Here is a 15,948-nt window from a genome sequence, read left to right as displayed (position 1 = left end):
AGATGATATTTATTGCCCCGGACTGGCCCCGCCAATACTGGTACCCAATCCTAAGGAACTTTTCTCAATACCCAGCTTGGACCTTGCCTCAAAGACCACAATTTCTGTCCCAGCAAAACAATCAGATCCTGCACAATCAACTACTGACTCTGAACCTGGCAGCATGGCTAATCATGTAATCATACGAACGACACCTCTCAGTAAAGCTGGGATGGATGTCATTTTGGAAGCCAGAAGGCCTAGTACTAGAAAATCTTATGCTGACAAATGGAAGAGATTCTGTGGTTAGAATCAAGCACAAGGAACTGATGCAGCAGAACCATATATTCCTCAGATATTACAATACTTAACTGAGATGCTTGACAAAGGCCTATCTTTCTCATCAATCAAAATCCGTGCCTCTGCCATTTCGGCTCATTACAATACAGAGCCACCAATCTTTTCTCATCCTTTACTTAAGCAGTATATTAGAGGAGCCAAAAACCTAAGGCCTCCTAGAAGATCACCATTACCTGCATGGGACCTCAATTATGTGTTGGAAAAGCTCACTGCCTCCATTTGAACCAGCCGCTACCGCTGATATAAAGTTCTTATCATGGAAGACAGCTCTGCTACTAGCAATTACTTCAGCAAGAAAAGTTTCAGAGCTACAGGCCGTCATGGCTATAGAGCCTTTTATCATATTTCACCCAGACAGGGTGTCTCTGAGGACAAATCCTACTTTTATGCCTAAGGTGGTTTCCAGTGTGGCTCTTAACCAAACAATTCATCTGCCAACTTTTTATCCAAATCCGCAGAACAAAGGGGAGAGAATTCTTCATTCCTTGGACGTGCACAGACAGCTAAGATTCTATTTGAGCAGGACAAAAGCTCTAAGAAAAACTGAGCAATTACTAGTGTCATATGCTGCAGGATCAGAAGGAAAGGCTATCTCAAAGCAGACAATTTCAAAGTGGCTAAGCCACTGCATCCATTTCTGCTACTTACACCATGGTAAACATGTGCCCAAGGGCATTAGGTCTCATTCCACCAGAGCTGCAGCTACTTCGGCAGCCTTTCTCAGAGGAGTACCAACCAAAGACATTCTAGAGGCTGCTACCATTGAGTTCTGTTCACACCTTTACAATGCATTACCATTTGCCTCTCTACTCTAAGTCCAGGGCAGGCTTTGCCACTGTAGTGCTGATGGGCTTTATAGCCGCACCTAATGCTGTTTAGCTCCAGTCTCCCAACCATAGCTTTGGGATTCTACCCAAATGTAATGACTGCAACAGTGAAACACGAAGAACATAGTACAGTTGTGTACACTTACCATAAATGTAGATGTTCGAGTGTATTCACTGTTGCAGTCCAGGTTAACCTCCCGCCATCCCCCTGTCATTTTAGTTTATCTTTCCTTCTCTATCTTCTACAACCTATGTGGTGTATTTTCTTGTAGATGAAGGTTAAGTTTATATTGATGCATGGATATATCTATATATATATATATATATATATATATATATATATATATATATATATATATATATATATATATATATAAAATATTGCTACCTTTTTTGGGGGCACCTGACATCAGGGCAAGAAAAACTAAAGAAAATGGTGTCGGCTGCATGTTTTATAGCCCTGACGTCATGGCAGAGAAGACAGGACCCAAGGCTTTTGAATTCAGGCCGACTCAGGGCAACCTGCCAGCAGATTACCCAAATGTAATGACTGCAACAGTGAATACACTCGAACGTCTACATTTATGGTAAGTGTACACAACTGTACTTTCCTCTTCTGGCGAGCCAGCTTTTCAGGTGATGGAGAGGGCCCTTGCCTCCACAGGCAACACAGATGGTCCCCTCAGCGTTGGAGTACCATATATTTACCTCCTCTGGTCCGCAGCTGACACAGTTCACCACATTGGGACATTGAGCACAAAAGTCTCAAGACACCCTACAGCAGGGCACCCTCTCTTCAGAGTCCTCTTCTGATGTCCCCGCTGAGGCGGTACCACGTGTGAGTTTGTGCAAGAGGAAGCATGTGGACTCCCCCAAAGAGTCCCTCACGGAAGATACGGACTACGATATAGGGGAGGGATCCCCATGGTCACCCCCCCCTTGAGGATGTCTCCTTTGGAGACGTACTGGAAATTTTAAAACAGTGGGGAGGCTTGAAGCCCACCAACACCTCCTCTGAGGAGTCCATATTCTTACAGGCTTTACATGCTCGACACTCTACTTCTTGGGTGACTCTGCCTGCAGACTAACTAGTCTAACTCATTGTGCAGCGTGTATGGAAGACTACTGATACCGTTGAACCAATCCCCCAGAAACCACACAAAATTCTGTCCCCGCTGGAAGAAGGTCCACACTGGTCCAAAGGCCTACCAGTAGACCCTTTGGCGGTGGTGGCACCGGCCACTAAGAAAGAGCTTTCCGAGGAGAGTCATACTGTTCATACCCCAAACAGGGAATCTCTAGGGATGGACAGGTTAGGGAAGTGTTTGCTTCATCGACATTTGCAATTTGGTCCTTGAATTACTTGGCACATTTTACCAGGCTCCAGGAAGATTAAATCTCAGAACTCTCCGGAACCTTTGCAGGAGCAGTTTCCGATGAGGGACGCCAACAAGTTGGCTTGCGGCTAGCAACCCTGAAATCTATATCCAACTCGTCCATGCGGTTAATCTCTCTCACTACTGAAGGAGCAGCGGGTTCAGGCATTGTCATGAGACGTCACGCCTGGATGCGCCTTTGTGATTTTGCAGACCCTTTTAAGTCTTCTCAGAGGAGTGGAAGGATGTGGCACAAGATGTCCCAGGGTCCTTTCTGTGATGCATGTGGCGAGTTTACCTCCGGGGCAGAGGGGGTAACTCTTCTGGAAGCCAGAGATTCTTTTTCTGGATAGCCCTACCAGCGCTCCTGAAGAGTAGCTTGATTGCTTACCTCCAGAAGCAGTTGGGGGTTTCTCTATGCACCAACTTGCATGGCAAATGATAACCACATACTCTTGGGTGCAGACGATAATTGCCAGATCTTATCACATCCCTCTCAGTACTTACCCAAAGCCACTAAGGTGCATTTCTGACATTCCACTCAGTCAAAGGGAAGCAGCACCTCAAGAAATACAAAAGCTTCTCCGAAAAAAAGAGTCATCCAAACAGTCGCACCAGACCAAATAGGATCTGGATTTTACTCAAAATTCTTTTTAGTGCCAAAAACAGACAGGGGAATGGAGGCCAATCTTGGACCTCAGCATCCTAATCAAATTTGTCGTTCAAACAAAATTCCAGATGGTCACTGTTCAGTCTATCCTACCCTTCCTGGAGAAAGACAATTGGATGTGCTTGATGTATCTTTAGAATGGGTATTACCACATAAACATGGACAAACTCTCCAGAAGATTCATCCACTTCTGGCTGGGAACCAATCATTACCAATTTCGAGTGCTGCTCTTTGGTCTCTCTCTGGCCCCCAGTGTGTTCATCAAATACATGGCAGTGGTAACAGCTCACTTGAGACTGCAAGGATTCTGGGTGTTTCCGTATCTAGACAATTGGCTCCTTAGCGCCCCCACCAAGCGTCTACTGGTTGCAGCCCTACATTATATTCTAAACCTAGCAAAAGCCTTGGAGATCTCCATAAATGAGGAGAAATGCACATTAATTCCCTCTCAAATTTTGGAATTCATAGGGGCAGTTTTCAATATGCAGTCTTGCCTAGTCTCCCTCCCTCTTCACAGACTGGAAAGACTAACCTCCTAACTCCGGGTGATACTCTCTCGAGACCAAGTTCCAGTTCGGGCAGTCCTCCAACTACTCTGATCAATGACAGCATCAATAACAATAGTTCCAGTGGCAAAATTGCACATGAGATTACTACAGTGGATGCTACTAGCACAGTGGTCTCCTTCAATTCATCTGTTGTCCCTCCAAATCTGCATAACGAATAAATGTAAACAAGATTTACTTTGGTGGGTGAAGCAAGATGAAGCTTTATGGAGTCCTTTCTCCCCCCCCCCCCATCGCAAGGCCATAGTGACCACGGACGCTTCCCTGACTGGGTGGGAGAGCACTTCCAGGGACAGACTGTCCAAGGTACTTGGTCGCCAGTGAAGGACAATCTGCATATCAGTGATGTTCTTCGTGTTTCACTGTTGCAGTCATTACTTTTGGGTAATCTGCTGGCAGGTTGCCCTCAGTCGGCCTGATTAACAAAGTCTTGGGTCCTGCGTCGGTTGCTGTCCCTTCTTCCATGACGAGGGCAGTGCTTCTAGCGTTGCAGGCATTCCACTCTGCCTTTCTTTCAGGGACAATTGCTATCCAGTCCGACATCAGTGGTCTAGTATATCAACAAATAAGGGGGAACCAAGTCCTACCCGTTGTGTCGACAGGTCATGAGAATTTGGCAATGGGTGATAGCTTCCAACCTCTTTCTCATAGGCACGCATATTCCTGGGGATTCCAATGTGATTGCGGACAAACTGAGCAGATGCATCCTCCTGCCTCATGAGTGGTCCCTTAAACCAACCATAGCGGTGAAGATTTTCAACCACTGGGGTCAGCCTTGCTGCGATCTATTTGCCTCTCCAACAAACCACAAATGCAGCAGTTTCTTTGCCCTAATCCCCCTGCAGGTGGAGTCCCCGAGGGATGCTCTGATACACGATTGGCCCACGGGACTTTTTTATGCCCCCCCCCCCGCCTCTGATCCCACACTTTATAAAGAAGGCCATTCGGTTGAGAAGCAAAGTAATCTTCATTGCACCTTATTGGCCCCGACAAGTTTGGTTTCCCTTTCTTTGGCCTCACCTAGTATATCAACCATGGATTCTGGATCCAACTGTGGAATTGCTGTCACACCCGCAGGGATTGATGCATCCAAACATATAGAGTCTCGAGCCGACAACTTGGTTTCTCCAGTTCCTGTGATTGCCAGGCAAAATAACCTTTCCTCCTCTGTATGTAACATCCTTCTGGCTTCACACAAACCACCCACCAGGAAAATATATCTTAACAAGTGGCAGAGATTTCTGATTTGGTTTCGGCAGAAAGAATTTAGACCCCTGCTCTGCTCCAGTAACTGCTGTACTGGATTACTTGTCAAACCTTCTTCATTTGGGGGCATCAGCAGCCACTATTCGAGTACACTTGGCTGCCATATCAAATTTCCACAATGGATTCCAAGATTCGTCCTCAATTTCCCACCATCTTTGTAAAACCTTTTTGAAAGGGGTCTTTCACATCAGACCACCCATCAAAGAACCAATCGAACCTTGGATTTTGACATTAGTTCTACAGTTCTTGACTCGACTTCCTTTCAAACGTGCTGCCACTTGTGATATAAAATTTTTATCCTGGAAGTCCCTATTCTTGGTGGCCATCACCTCAGCAAGATGAATGCCTGAACTCCAAGCCTTGTGCATAAAATGTCCTTACATGGTCTTTCATAAGGACAGAGTATCACTCAAGACTAATCCTTCTTTCCTGCCAAAGTTATTTCGAACTTGGCTATTACAGACAATTGACCTACTGGTTTTCTTTCCAAACTTCTCAAATAAAGGAGAATACTGCCTTCATTTATTGGGTGTACATAGGCAACTACGATTCTGTCTAGACCGAACTAAATCGCTATGGAAATATGACCAGTTATTTATATCCTACTCCGGACCAAATTTGGGTAAATATGTTTCTAACTGAGTGGTTAAGAAATTGCATATGCTTCACCTACCAACATAACAAAACTCCTCTACTGGGTAAGGTCAAAGCACATTCAGCCAGATCAGTGGCAACTTCTGTTGCCATCCATTGAAGGGCTTCTATGGATGATATCTGGGCAGCTGCAACATGGGCTACCCCTCATACCTTTATCACTCATTCCAAATTGGATTTGGTCTCCAGGGAGAGAGCATCCATTGGTTCAGTGCTACTCAGGAACATCCTTCCATAGGGCCTCCCAAGACATAAAGTAGCTAGGGACTCTATCCTGTTAGTAAGGAATGAATCAAGGTTAACAACATCAGATAAAGAAGTTATGTTCTTACTATAACGTTCCATCTGTGTTGTTGATCATTCATTCATTACCTCCCACCCTCCTTCCCCCTCTAAAAGGCTCCTGAAGTTTTGGATATGGTTTTAATCCTGTATTAGGGAATTTGCACAGAAAAAGCCTCCACTTTCTTTCTTACGGGCAAACTCGATCTGAGGTAACGGGTAGAGAGGCGCTATGGGTAAGCTTAGCTCAAGAGTTTTTTGGCTGGCGCGAAGTTTTGTATATGGCCGACTCGGTTCCGAGGACGGAACCAACACCCATCAGTAATGAATGAAGATCAACAACACAGAACGTTATGCTAAGAACATAAGTTCTTTTTTCAGTTTGAGTAAATGTCCAACATATTTTTCTTACACTGTACAAGTAGACATTGTAAGTCATACCTATGTATATGTAAATGCAGCATGTTCAAGCTTATTATCTTAATCACTTTATCCAACCTGTATGCAGTTTGGTAAAGACCTTTTTAGTGTTTCCTTCAGAATGCATTTGTAAATATATTTCCCTGACTAGCATCGTCTATTAAATAAATTATAGAAAAGAAGAGCGTAAGTAAATAAAACTGTTGTCTTTCAGTTTAAATCTTGCATACTTTTTTAATAAAAGCAGCATTCGTGTCTTTCATTGATATTTAACTTTTCCTTGCTGAAGCATTTCTTTCCTAACTGTTTAAATAGAAGATTTTTGTACTACTGCATGGATCTTTTTAATCTTTCCTGAACTGTATATTTTATGCATTTATTCTGTCTCTCCACCATAAGACCTGGAGCCCAAGGCCAAATATACCAGTTACCACTGTACCTCCAGTTCCCATTCCTGTGGAAATCGAAGACCTTAGTAGGAGTCCTGGTGCTGCTCATTCAGAAAAGAAAAGGTAAGAGCCAATGCTTAACTACAACAAATACATCAGAATTAAATTAATATGGTTCTTTAGCAAGCAATGTTCTCAGCAGATTTATTTCCATTGAGTGAACTGTCCATATTTGTGAATGTCTATTCTAAGGCTGAAAAGTCAGTGCTGCCTTCTTGCTAGTTCAGAAGCTGTCATTTTTGTAAAACACCTTTATTAAATCAAGTTTTAGGTATTAACTTGGGCACACACCTTAATGGAATAAAAAAAACATAGCAACAATTTTCATGCAGTATACTTATATGTCTTGTTTTTAATAAATACCATTCACTTCAGAATCGTGTGAATTCTTCAGTCAATTCATTCCCTTAAACCTTACTCTTATTATTCTGCATGTATTGGTCCCACAAATTCCAGTGTAATTTGGTCCTTCTCTTTTCAAAAATCCCACCACCAGTTCTTTAATCTCCTTTACAATATTCAGTAATTCAGTAGTAATTGGTTTAGATTTTGATTTCCATTTTCTAGTAAGTTTTGGCAGCTGTTAGCATTCATCTTGAATGCCTTAAAATGTCTAGGCAATTCAGATCTCGTCTCAGCTCCAAGTAAATAATTCCTTAATTACGATTTGCTTCCCCATCATTTCTGACAGAAGTAAAATATGGTCCTAATTACCTTTCAATTCAGTCATGCTTCTATCATTTGCAATGTATTTGAGAAAAAATTCTCTGAAGTCTGCTTGGGGTATGAAAGTACCTAAGCAGACACTTCCAAACAAAATTCTAAACCTTGAAGATTTTTCTTTTACATATTTCGCAACCATACATGTGTCTTTCCCATTGTTCCTTTATACATTTATTATCAATTGTCATTTCTCAATGTTTTCTAACCTCCCCTGATTGATTCTTATCTGTCATGCAGTATTTTATATGCAGTAACGATTATTTCATTTTTAATAACCGTTCCTGTTCTTGTCTCAACTAGTAACTCTACCAGAGCTCATCTTTCACTTAACACTCTTCAAACCCTTTCTTCTTGTTTATATTCTATCAATCCCTGGCAGATAAGGCCCTGAGGCTATCCTCTTGATATAAAAATTGGTGAGTTGTAGTTATTTTGTTTTCTTTTTAACAGTTGCATTTTAATTGAAAACATTTTAAGCTGCACCACTATACAGAGGAAGTGCATAGTCATAAAGAAATTAATTATAAAATGCTTTCCAGAAAAGAAATCATAAAAAAGGAATATGTATATAAAATATTTTTTATGAGTAAAAACGTATTTCTAAAATAGTTTTTTCCCCCAAAACTCTTAATGCTGAGCTTAAAAGATTTCAAAATGGCTGAACAGTACTTGAAAATTATTATTTATGGTGTAAAAAAGAGGTCCAGATAGTAAAAATATAAAATTTCAATAAGGAAGAATATGCAAATTGTGGAACAGATTTCTGAGTCTAGAATCTAGAACAGCATCCAGGATTCCCAGAAAGAGCTGAGATTATCATAAAGTCATCTTAAACATAGACACAAACTTACTGTTGAAGTGACCCCATATAAGGGAAGTTGTTACAGCACTAAAATATATGAATTATATCAGTATCTACAACATTTAAACCAGAGTTAAAACTATGTTGGTGACCTGGAATTTTCATTAGAAAAGTGCTTTGTTTTGCCAAATAGTTTTATTTTGTCAACTAAATAAAAGACACACACACACGTGTGGAAATTTTAGGGCCCCCATAATATTTGGGAAGAGCCAATCTGACATAAGAAATATATTGGACTTTTAGGAATCTTAAGAACTAAAGATGTTCTTCGTGTTTCACTGTTGCAGTCATCACATTTGGGTTATCTGCTTGCAGTAGCCCTCAGTCGGACTGATTATCAAAGTCTTGGGTCCTGCATCGGTTGCTGTCTCATCTTCCATGACGTCAGGTAGTCAGGGGTATAAAACATGCAGCCGACACCATTACATCAGTCTTTCTTGCCATGCGGTGCCTGAAAAAGAAGCAGTTTGCAAGTGCCGGTCAGCCGCCTCCTGAAATTTTCGTTTTCAAGTTTCAGATCTGAAGTCTTCAACCAAGCTAAGTACGCCATTGGGAATCCTTTTTCTTGCTCTAATCCAATGTCAGTAAAAGTTAACAATTGTATTTCTTGTGGAAAGCAAATACTTCATAAAGATTTTAATTTGTACTGCATTTCTTGCTTAGGCCCAGACCATGACGTACCTCGGTGTCCGTTTTGTGCCCTATTCAAACCTCGCACTATTCGTCGTCTGTTCATTTACGCATCCAAATATTTTGGTACTCTGTTCAATTATCCAGAAATGACTTCGGTAAGCCACCCGACTACTGACATTCTGAAAAACACAAAGATAAAGACAGAAACAGACAGCATAGGTCCAATGCTGCTGACAATGCTTCTCCTAAGCTAGTCGCCAGTTTGTCGGTACTCAGTGAGGCACTTTCGCAGCCCCTGATACCCGCTACTTCAGATTCACAGGCCTCTACTGAGACCCAGTTAAGATGCTATGCTTCTTCGACTGTAGAACCTGCGGATGTCTCAACCTTGGATGGGTCTGGAGCCGCTGTGCAGGCACAGGCTTCTGAAGGTGTATTTAGGCCTACTGACTTGCATATTAAACCGACGCCATCTTCTTCTTCAAGGCCTAAAACTCGATCCATGCCTAGAAAACCGACGCCCAGACGGCATGGTCAGGCCCCTATGCCTAAAAAACAAATGATAAGAATGGCTGAAGACCTTATTACTCAGGGGAAGCCACCCTTTCCCCTCTGAGACCTAGGACTGATTTTCCTACTGATCCTTCTGATCAGGATTCTGAAATTTCAGTTTTTTCTCTGATGACCAGGATTTGCCCTTATCTATGTATGAGGATTCTGATGCAGAGGACTCCATTCCCTCTGCCCCCCCCAGAGGATTTCGCTTTTGGTGAAACCTTGCATACTCTTAGAGAGCATTTCCACTGGGAAAGCCAGGATTACTCTTACTCCAAAAAGAGGCTTGGGGAATTTTTACTCCTGCCTCAACACAGGCCTTTAGCTATCCCTCCTGTACTGGACATTGTAGATGATGCCTTCTCGGAATCTAGCCTGGCCCCTGACACTTTACCTCCTGCTCCCAGAAAACCTGATAGGTATTACAGGGTACCTGGCTCTCGTAAGTTCCTCTTTAAAAATCCTACTGCGGATCCTGAGACCATTTCACAGGGACCCAAAGGTATTAAGGCTACTACTGCCAAAAATCCTACCTCCTGTGATAGAGATTCCAGGGCGCTGGATAGATGGGTTAAGAAGGTATACACCTCTGCAACTTTGTCCATTAGGGCTTTAAACTGCCAGTTTCATATGTTAAAGTATCAGCAGCATATTATTGGTTTGCTTAAACAGAAAATGATGTTGATTCTTGACTGTGCTGAAAATAAAGAATTACAGGATTTATTGCATTCTGCTGAGCAAGTTGGAAAATATACTTTGCAATGTGGTTTTGATTCATTAGAGGCATCTTGCAGGGCTGCTGTCACTGGGTCTGTACTTAGAAGGCATGCTTGGCTTAAGGAGCAATCTTTGCCAGATCATGTTAATGCTAAATTACTGGATGCTCCCTTAAACCAAGACCGCCTGTTTGGCAACAAAGCAGTAGTAGTACTTAAAAAGGAGGAAAAAGCTAAATCTGTGCAAACTGTTAAAGATTTCCAGCAAGTACAGCCTCCCAGATTTAGTAGACATTGGCCCTTTAAGAATTGGTCCTTTCCTGCCTCTTCCAGGCCTTCTTAGTCCAAACCGAGAACCAGCAGAACACCCAGGCTTCAGTCCCCAGATACTCACAGGCCTAAGCTGTGAGGGGCTCTCACTTCCAAAGCAGGGAGTAGTAAAACTCCCCCCTATGGTAAACTGTCTCAATGACTTAACTTTAAACCTTCCAAGGCCTGCTCAACTGACTGCTCCTTTAGGGGGAAAGATTGTCCTGCTTGCAAAAAATTGGGAACTCATTACCCAGGACAAATGGATTTTAAATATAGTTTCCCAAGGATACAAATTCCACTTCCACTCCTTACCAACCCCAAACAGTTGGCCAGACCTACCCCCAAATCAGTGGGTAGTGGCTCAAAAGCAAGTTCTCTCTCTTTTAAGCATCAGGGTTATTCAACCTGTCCCAGAAGAAGAATGGGGGCAAGGTTTCTGCTCAGGACTTTTCCTGGTACCCAGAAAAGACAATTCCTGGCATCCTATCCAGGACCTGTCTATCCTAAACACATTTTGGGTAATCCCAAAATTCAAAATGCTAACTCTTCATCAGCTGCTTCCCATGCTAGGCAAAGGTGCCTAGTTGGCAACACTGGATTTAAAGGAAGTTTACCTGCACATTCCAATAAGGGAATCTTGCAGAAGATACCTTCGCTTCAGAGCAGGCTACATGCACCATCAGTTCTCTGCACTGCCCTTTGGCTTATCTACTGCGTCCAGGGTATTCACAAAGTGCCTAGCTCCAGTCATTGCATTTTGCAGGCAAAGAAATATTCAAATATACCCATACCTGGACAATTGTCTAATTCAGGCAGAAAGCCAGGACATACTATTAAATCATCTGGCATTTGTAAAGAAATTGCTAACTTCTCTGGGGTACACCATAAATGGAAATAAATCACATCTTGTACTCTGTCATCACATTGTATTCCTGGGAGCAAGCTTGAATACAAATTCCCAGATGGCCTACCTCATGCCAGAGAAACAAATTCATTTGAAAGCCTACTTCAAACTACTGGCCACAAAGACCCAGCTATCTGCAAGGAAAATACTGCAAGCTCTGGGGTTTATGGCCTCCTGCATTCTTCTAATTCCATATGCAAGACTGCATATGAGGAAACTACAATGGTATCTAAAAAGCCTATGGTGTCAACATTCTCAGGATCTGGAATCAATGATTCCTATCATACCTTGTCTACAGATAAAGTTCCTTTGGTGGGCAGAGGCCTGCCACCAAAACAAGGGACTGCCATTCACTCTACCCCCTGCTGCCCAAACCCTAACAGACGCATCAGTCTATGCATGGGGGCTCACTTGGCAGGGCAGTGCATTCAGGGCAAATGGAACCCAAGTCAAATGCAACTGCATATCGATCAAAAAGAAATGTTAGCTGTACAGAATGCTCTGACAGCCTTCAATGACCACATTCTTCCAGGACAATTATTGGTAAAGACCGGTAACACCACTGTTATGTGGTACATAAGCAGGGGGGAACCCACTTATACCCTCTCTCCAGACTACCCATGGCTGTGTGGAGCACAGCCTTGAGCTACCAAGTGCACCTACAGGCTCAATTCCTGCCAGGAAAGCTAAACACACTGGCAGATGACCTAAGCAGAAATCTCATGGACCCACATGAGTGGAAACTGGAACCAAAGATATTCTACATGTTGAGAAACAAATGGGGGAGCCCAGAGATAGATCTGTTTGCCTCCCCCCAGAACTACCAATTGGACAAATTCTGCACAAGGACTCCCCACAAACAAGCTTGGAAAGTGGATGCCCTGACCTTCACCTGCAAAAACCTATTAGTTTATGCCTTTCCCCCTCTGCCTCTCCTGTCCAAGGTGCTACTAAAGATCAAACAGGACAAACCAAGGACATTACTGATTGCACCAGACTGGCCAGGCCAATGCTGGTACCCCCTCTTGCGCAGTGTGTCACGGCTGGCACCATGGCACCTGCCTCAGACCCCTGCCCTGCTGTCCCAGCAGGAGGGCCAGATTCTGCACCCACAGCTTCAAACCCTGAACCTGGCAGCCTGGCTAATTACCTGATTTCTCCGTTACCATCTCTCAGTAAGCAAGTGATGTCATTCTGGAGGCAAGGAGGCCTAGTACTAGAAAATGCTATGCTGAAAAATGGAAAAGATTCTGTTCCTGGAGCCAAACTCAGGGGATGGGCACAGCAGCACCCAATTTACCTCAGATTCTTCAGTACTTAACTGCGATGTTTCACAAGGGCCTTTCCTTTTCCTCTATCAAAATTCATGCCTCAGCCATTTCAGCTCATTACAATACAGAACCACCCCTCTTCTCATCCACTGCTGAAGCAATTCCTCAGAGGGGCCAAAAACGTATGACCACCCAGGAGAGCGCCTACCCCAGCCTGGGACCTTAACTCTGTATTGGAAAAGCTCACTCTACCTCCCTTTGAGCCAGCTGCAAATGCAGAGTTGAAATTTCTTTCTTGGAAAACAGCCTTCCTTCTAGCCATCACTTCAGCAAGAAGCATGTCTGATTTACAGGCCCTCATGGCAGTGGAGCCTTTCATCATCTTTCATGCGGACAGGGTATCCCTCAGAACCAATCCCTCCTTCATGCCCAGGGTGGTATCCAGTGTGGTCCTTAATCAGTCCATTCATTTGCCAACCTTCTTTTCTAATCCACAGAACAAAGGGGAATGAATACACAGACAACTTGGATTTTACTTGGACAGGACTAAACCTCTCAGGAAATCTGAACAGCTGCTGGTTGCATTTGCTGCAGGGGCAGAGGGGAAGGCCATTTCAAAGCAAACCATTTCTACGTGGATAGGCCATTGCATTCATTTCTGCTATAAGCACCATGGAAAACCTACCCCACAGGGGATAAGATCACATTCAACCAGGGCTGCATCTACCTCTACAGCCTTTTCTCCGAGGTGTCCCTACCAGGGACATCCTAGAAGCTGCTACCTGGAGTTCTGTACATACCTTCACCGAGCATTACCACTTGCTAATTTTTTCTAAATCCAGAGCTGGCTTTGCCATTGTAGTCTTGCAGGGCCTTATAGCTGGTCCTAATGCTAATTACCTCCTCCCATCCTTAGCTTTGGGAATCTACCCAAACATGATGACTGCAACAGTGAAACACGAAGAACATAGTACAGTTGTGTGCACTTACCATAAATGTAGATGTTCGAGTGTATTCACTGTTGCAGTCCTGGTTACCCTCCCTCCAGCCCCCTGACTTCTATTGACTATATCTCTATTCTTGTTTACTATGCTGAAAGCTTTCTGGTGTATTTGCTTTTTTGTTGGAGGTGTAACCTTGTATATAATTGCTTCCCATTATGTGGGCACCTGACATCTGGGACAAGAAAAACTGATGTAATGGCATTGGCTGCATGCTTTATACCCCTGACTACCTGACGTCATGAAAGATGAGACCGCAACCGACGCAGGACCCAAGACTTTGATAATCAGGACGACTGAGGGCTACTGCAAGCAGATGACCCAAATGTGATGACTGCAATAGTGAATACACTTGAACATCTACATTTATAGTAAGTGTACACCACTGTACTTTGTTCATTATGCTTGGAATGAATTTAGATATCAGGCTTGGAGTTGGATCTAAACAATATACTCTAATAATTTAATAAGGAAATTGTATTTTAAATAAAGGCAATGCACTGTTTATAGATATGGAAAAAAATGAAACGTTCTGAATGCTAACAAGAGTAGAAGAAGCTTAACAGCAGGTGGGATTGTATGATTTTTTTTTAAAGCTGTAACCCATGAGAAGTTAGTTTAAAGCAAAAGGCTTGTTTCTTGCTGCAGAAGTGCCTTTGGTTGATGCCACTGTATTGGCATCCAACCGACTGTATTCTTTGACATTATAGCAACTGTTAGTCTCCGTTTCCTTTTCTCAAAGTAAGCACCAATTTAATTGTTGAGTACTTTGGTTTACAGCTGGCATCGCATTAATGCTTTCAGTAGGTTTTAGAAGAGAAGAGTTATTCTCCTTTTGATTAAATTAAAACTAGACTAGGAGTTCCTTTGCTTCAAAAAAATAAAAAAAACTTAAAATATATCCTGAGTAGAAAATGGAAATCCTGTAATTTTTCTGTCATAAAAGAAGAATATTCCCTGGTGAACAATGTAATTTGTCATTTCGGCTGTTAGTATAATTTTATTTAAAGAAACAATAGTAGTGGAGCGGCACAAATATGGATAGTACACAGGCTGATCATTTTTTAAATCATTATACATGATGATTGCACAACTTTTGGCATAGCTTATGCAATGATGCAGATTTTGTCTAAATGTGTGTTATATACTTGGATGTATTTCTGCTGCTAATCCATGCTGCTGTTTAATTTGCTGTATGTTTTTCAGCTGTTAATCAGAATCAATAATCAGGTGGCTTTTTCATTTTTTTTTCTGTGACATTATTCAGTATTTAAGATCTTTCAGCTCTCTTGTGAAGTTACACTGGTCGGTTGACATGCAGTGGGTTCTTTCCCGTGGTGGTGGGTGATCGGCCTTTACTTTGCTTTTCAGTGTGATTTGCTTTGATTGCTTTCTTTGGCTTATACTTTTGGCTTCCAGTGTCCTGTAATTAACATTCGGAATGTTTTTGGAAGGTTTATGCCCCAAACAGCTTCACACATCTCACCTTATTGAGAGGTCTTTAACATACTTTTTTTTATGAAACTACTACATGTAGGTGGTCATGAGCAGGTTGCCATTTTTGGGACTGAGCATTTTAACAGCTAACCTTAATTGTCCAAAATGCAGATAAGAAAATTAACAAGAACTGGCATAGCATTTACGAAGCCTTCTTTTGCTGGCCCAGCAATGTGTATTTATTTGCTTTTGTTTTACCTGGAAAGTCGAACTTAGTTTGAAACCCCTTTTTTTCAGCGAAGACCAAGGCAGAAAAGCTGGTTAAACTTTTGCCTCTGCTGTTAGTGACCCAGGTTTTTGTAGCTTGTGATGGCCAGAAGTCTGACTAAGAAAGGGCTTGATTCAACACAGTATGGGTTTTGACTGAGGTCACTGCATCTGTGGATGTTCTTCGTGTTTCACTGTTGCAGTCATCACACTTGGGTTATCCTGCCAGGGTTAGCCCTCAGTTGGCCCGAATACCAGAGGCTTAGTATTTCTGAGTAGGGTTGCTGTCGCTCTAGGACTGACGTTAGGTTGTCAGTGGTGTAAAATCAGGCAGCCGATGCCATTACATCAGTCTTTCTTGCTGGGGAGCCCGAAGCAGAAGCAGTTCGCACGAGTGCTGGTCAGCCGCTACCTGAGT

General features: G+C 42.7%; 1 protein-coding gene across 1 annotated transcript in view; it reads left to right on the top strand.

The window, feature by feature from the left end:
• EPB41L5 (erythrocyte membrane protein band 4.1 like 5) overlaps nucleotides 1–15,948 on the top strand; it is a gene marked incomplete in the record, with an annotated part of 2,576,260 nt that overhangs the window by 1,504,649 nt on the left and 1,055,663 nt on the right. Inside the window, 1 exon segment of the mRNA XM_044060661.1 lies at nucleotides 6,800–6,912. Coding sequence (XP_043916596.1) covers nucleotides 6,800–6,912 — 113 coding nt within the window.

The sequence above is a fragment of the Protopterus annectens genome, chromosome 2.part0, assembly GCF_019279795.1.
Source record: "Protopterus annectens isolate FY-2018-M chromosome 2.part0, PAN1.0, whole genome shotgun sequence".
Lineage (NCBI taxonomy): Eukaryota > Metazoa > Chordata > Ceratodontiformes > Protopteridae > Protopterus > Protopterus annectens.
Note: the sequence above shows the minus strand (reverse complement) of the source record. Positions and strands in the feature narration are given on the sequence as shown.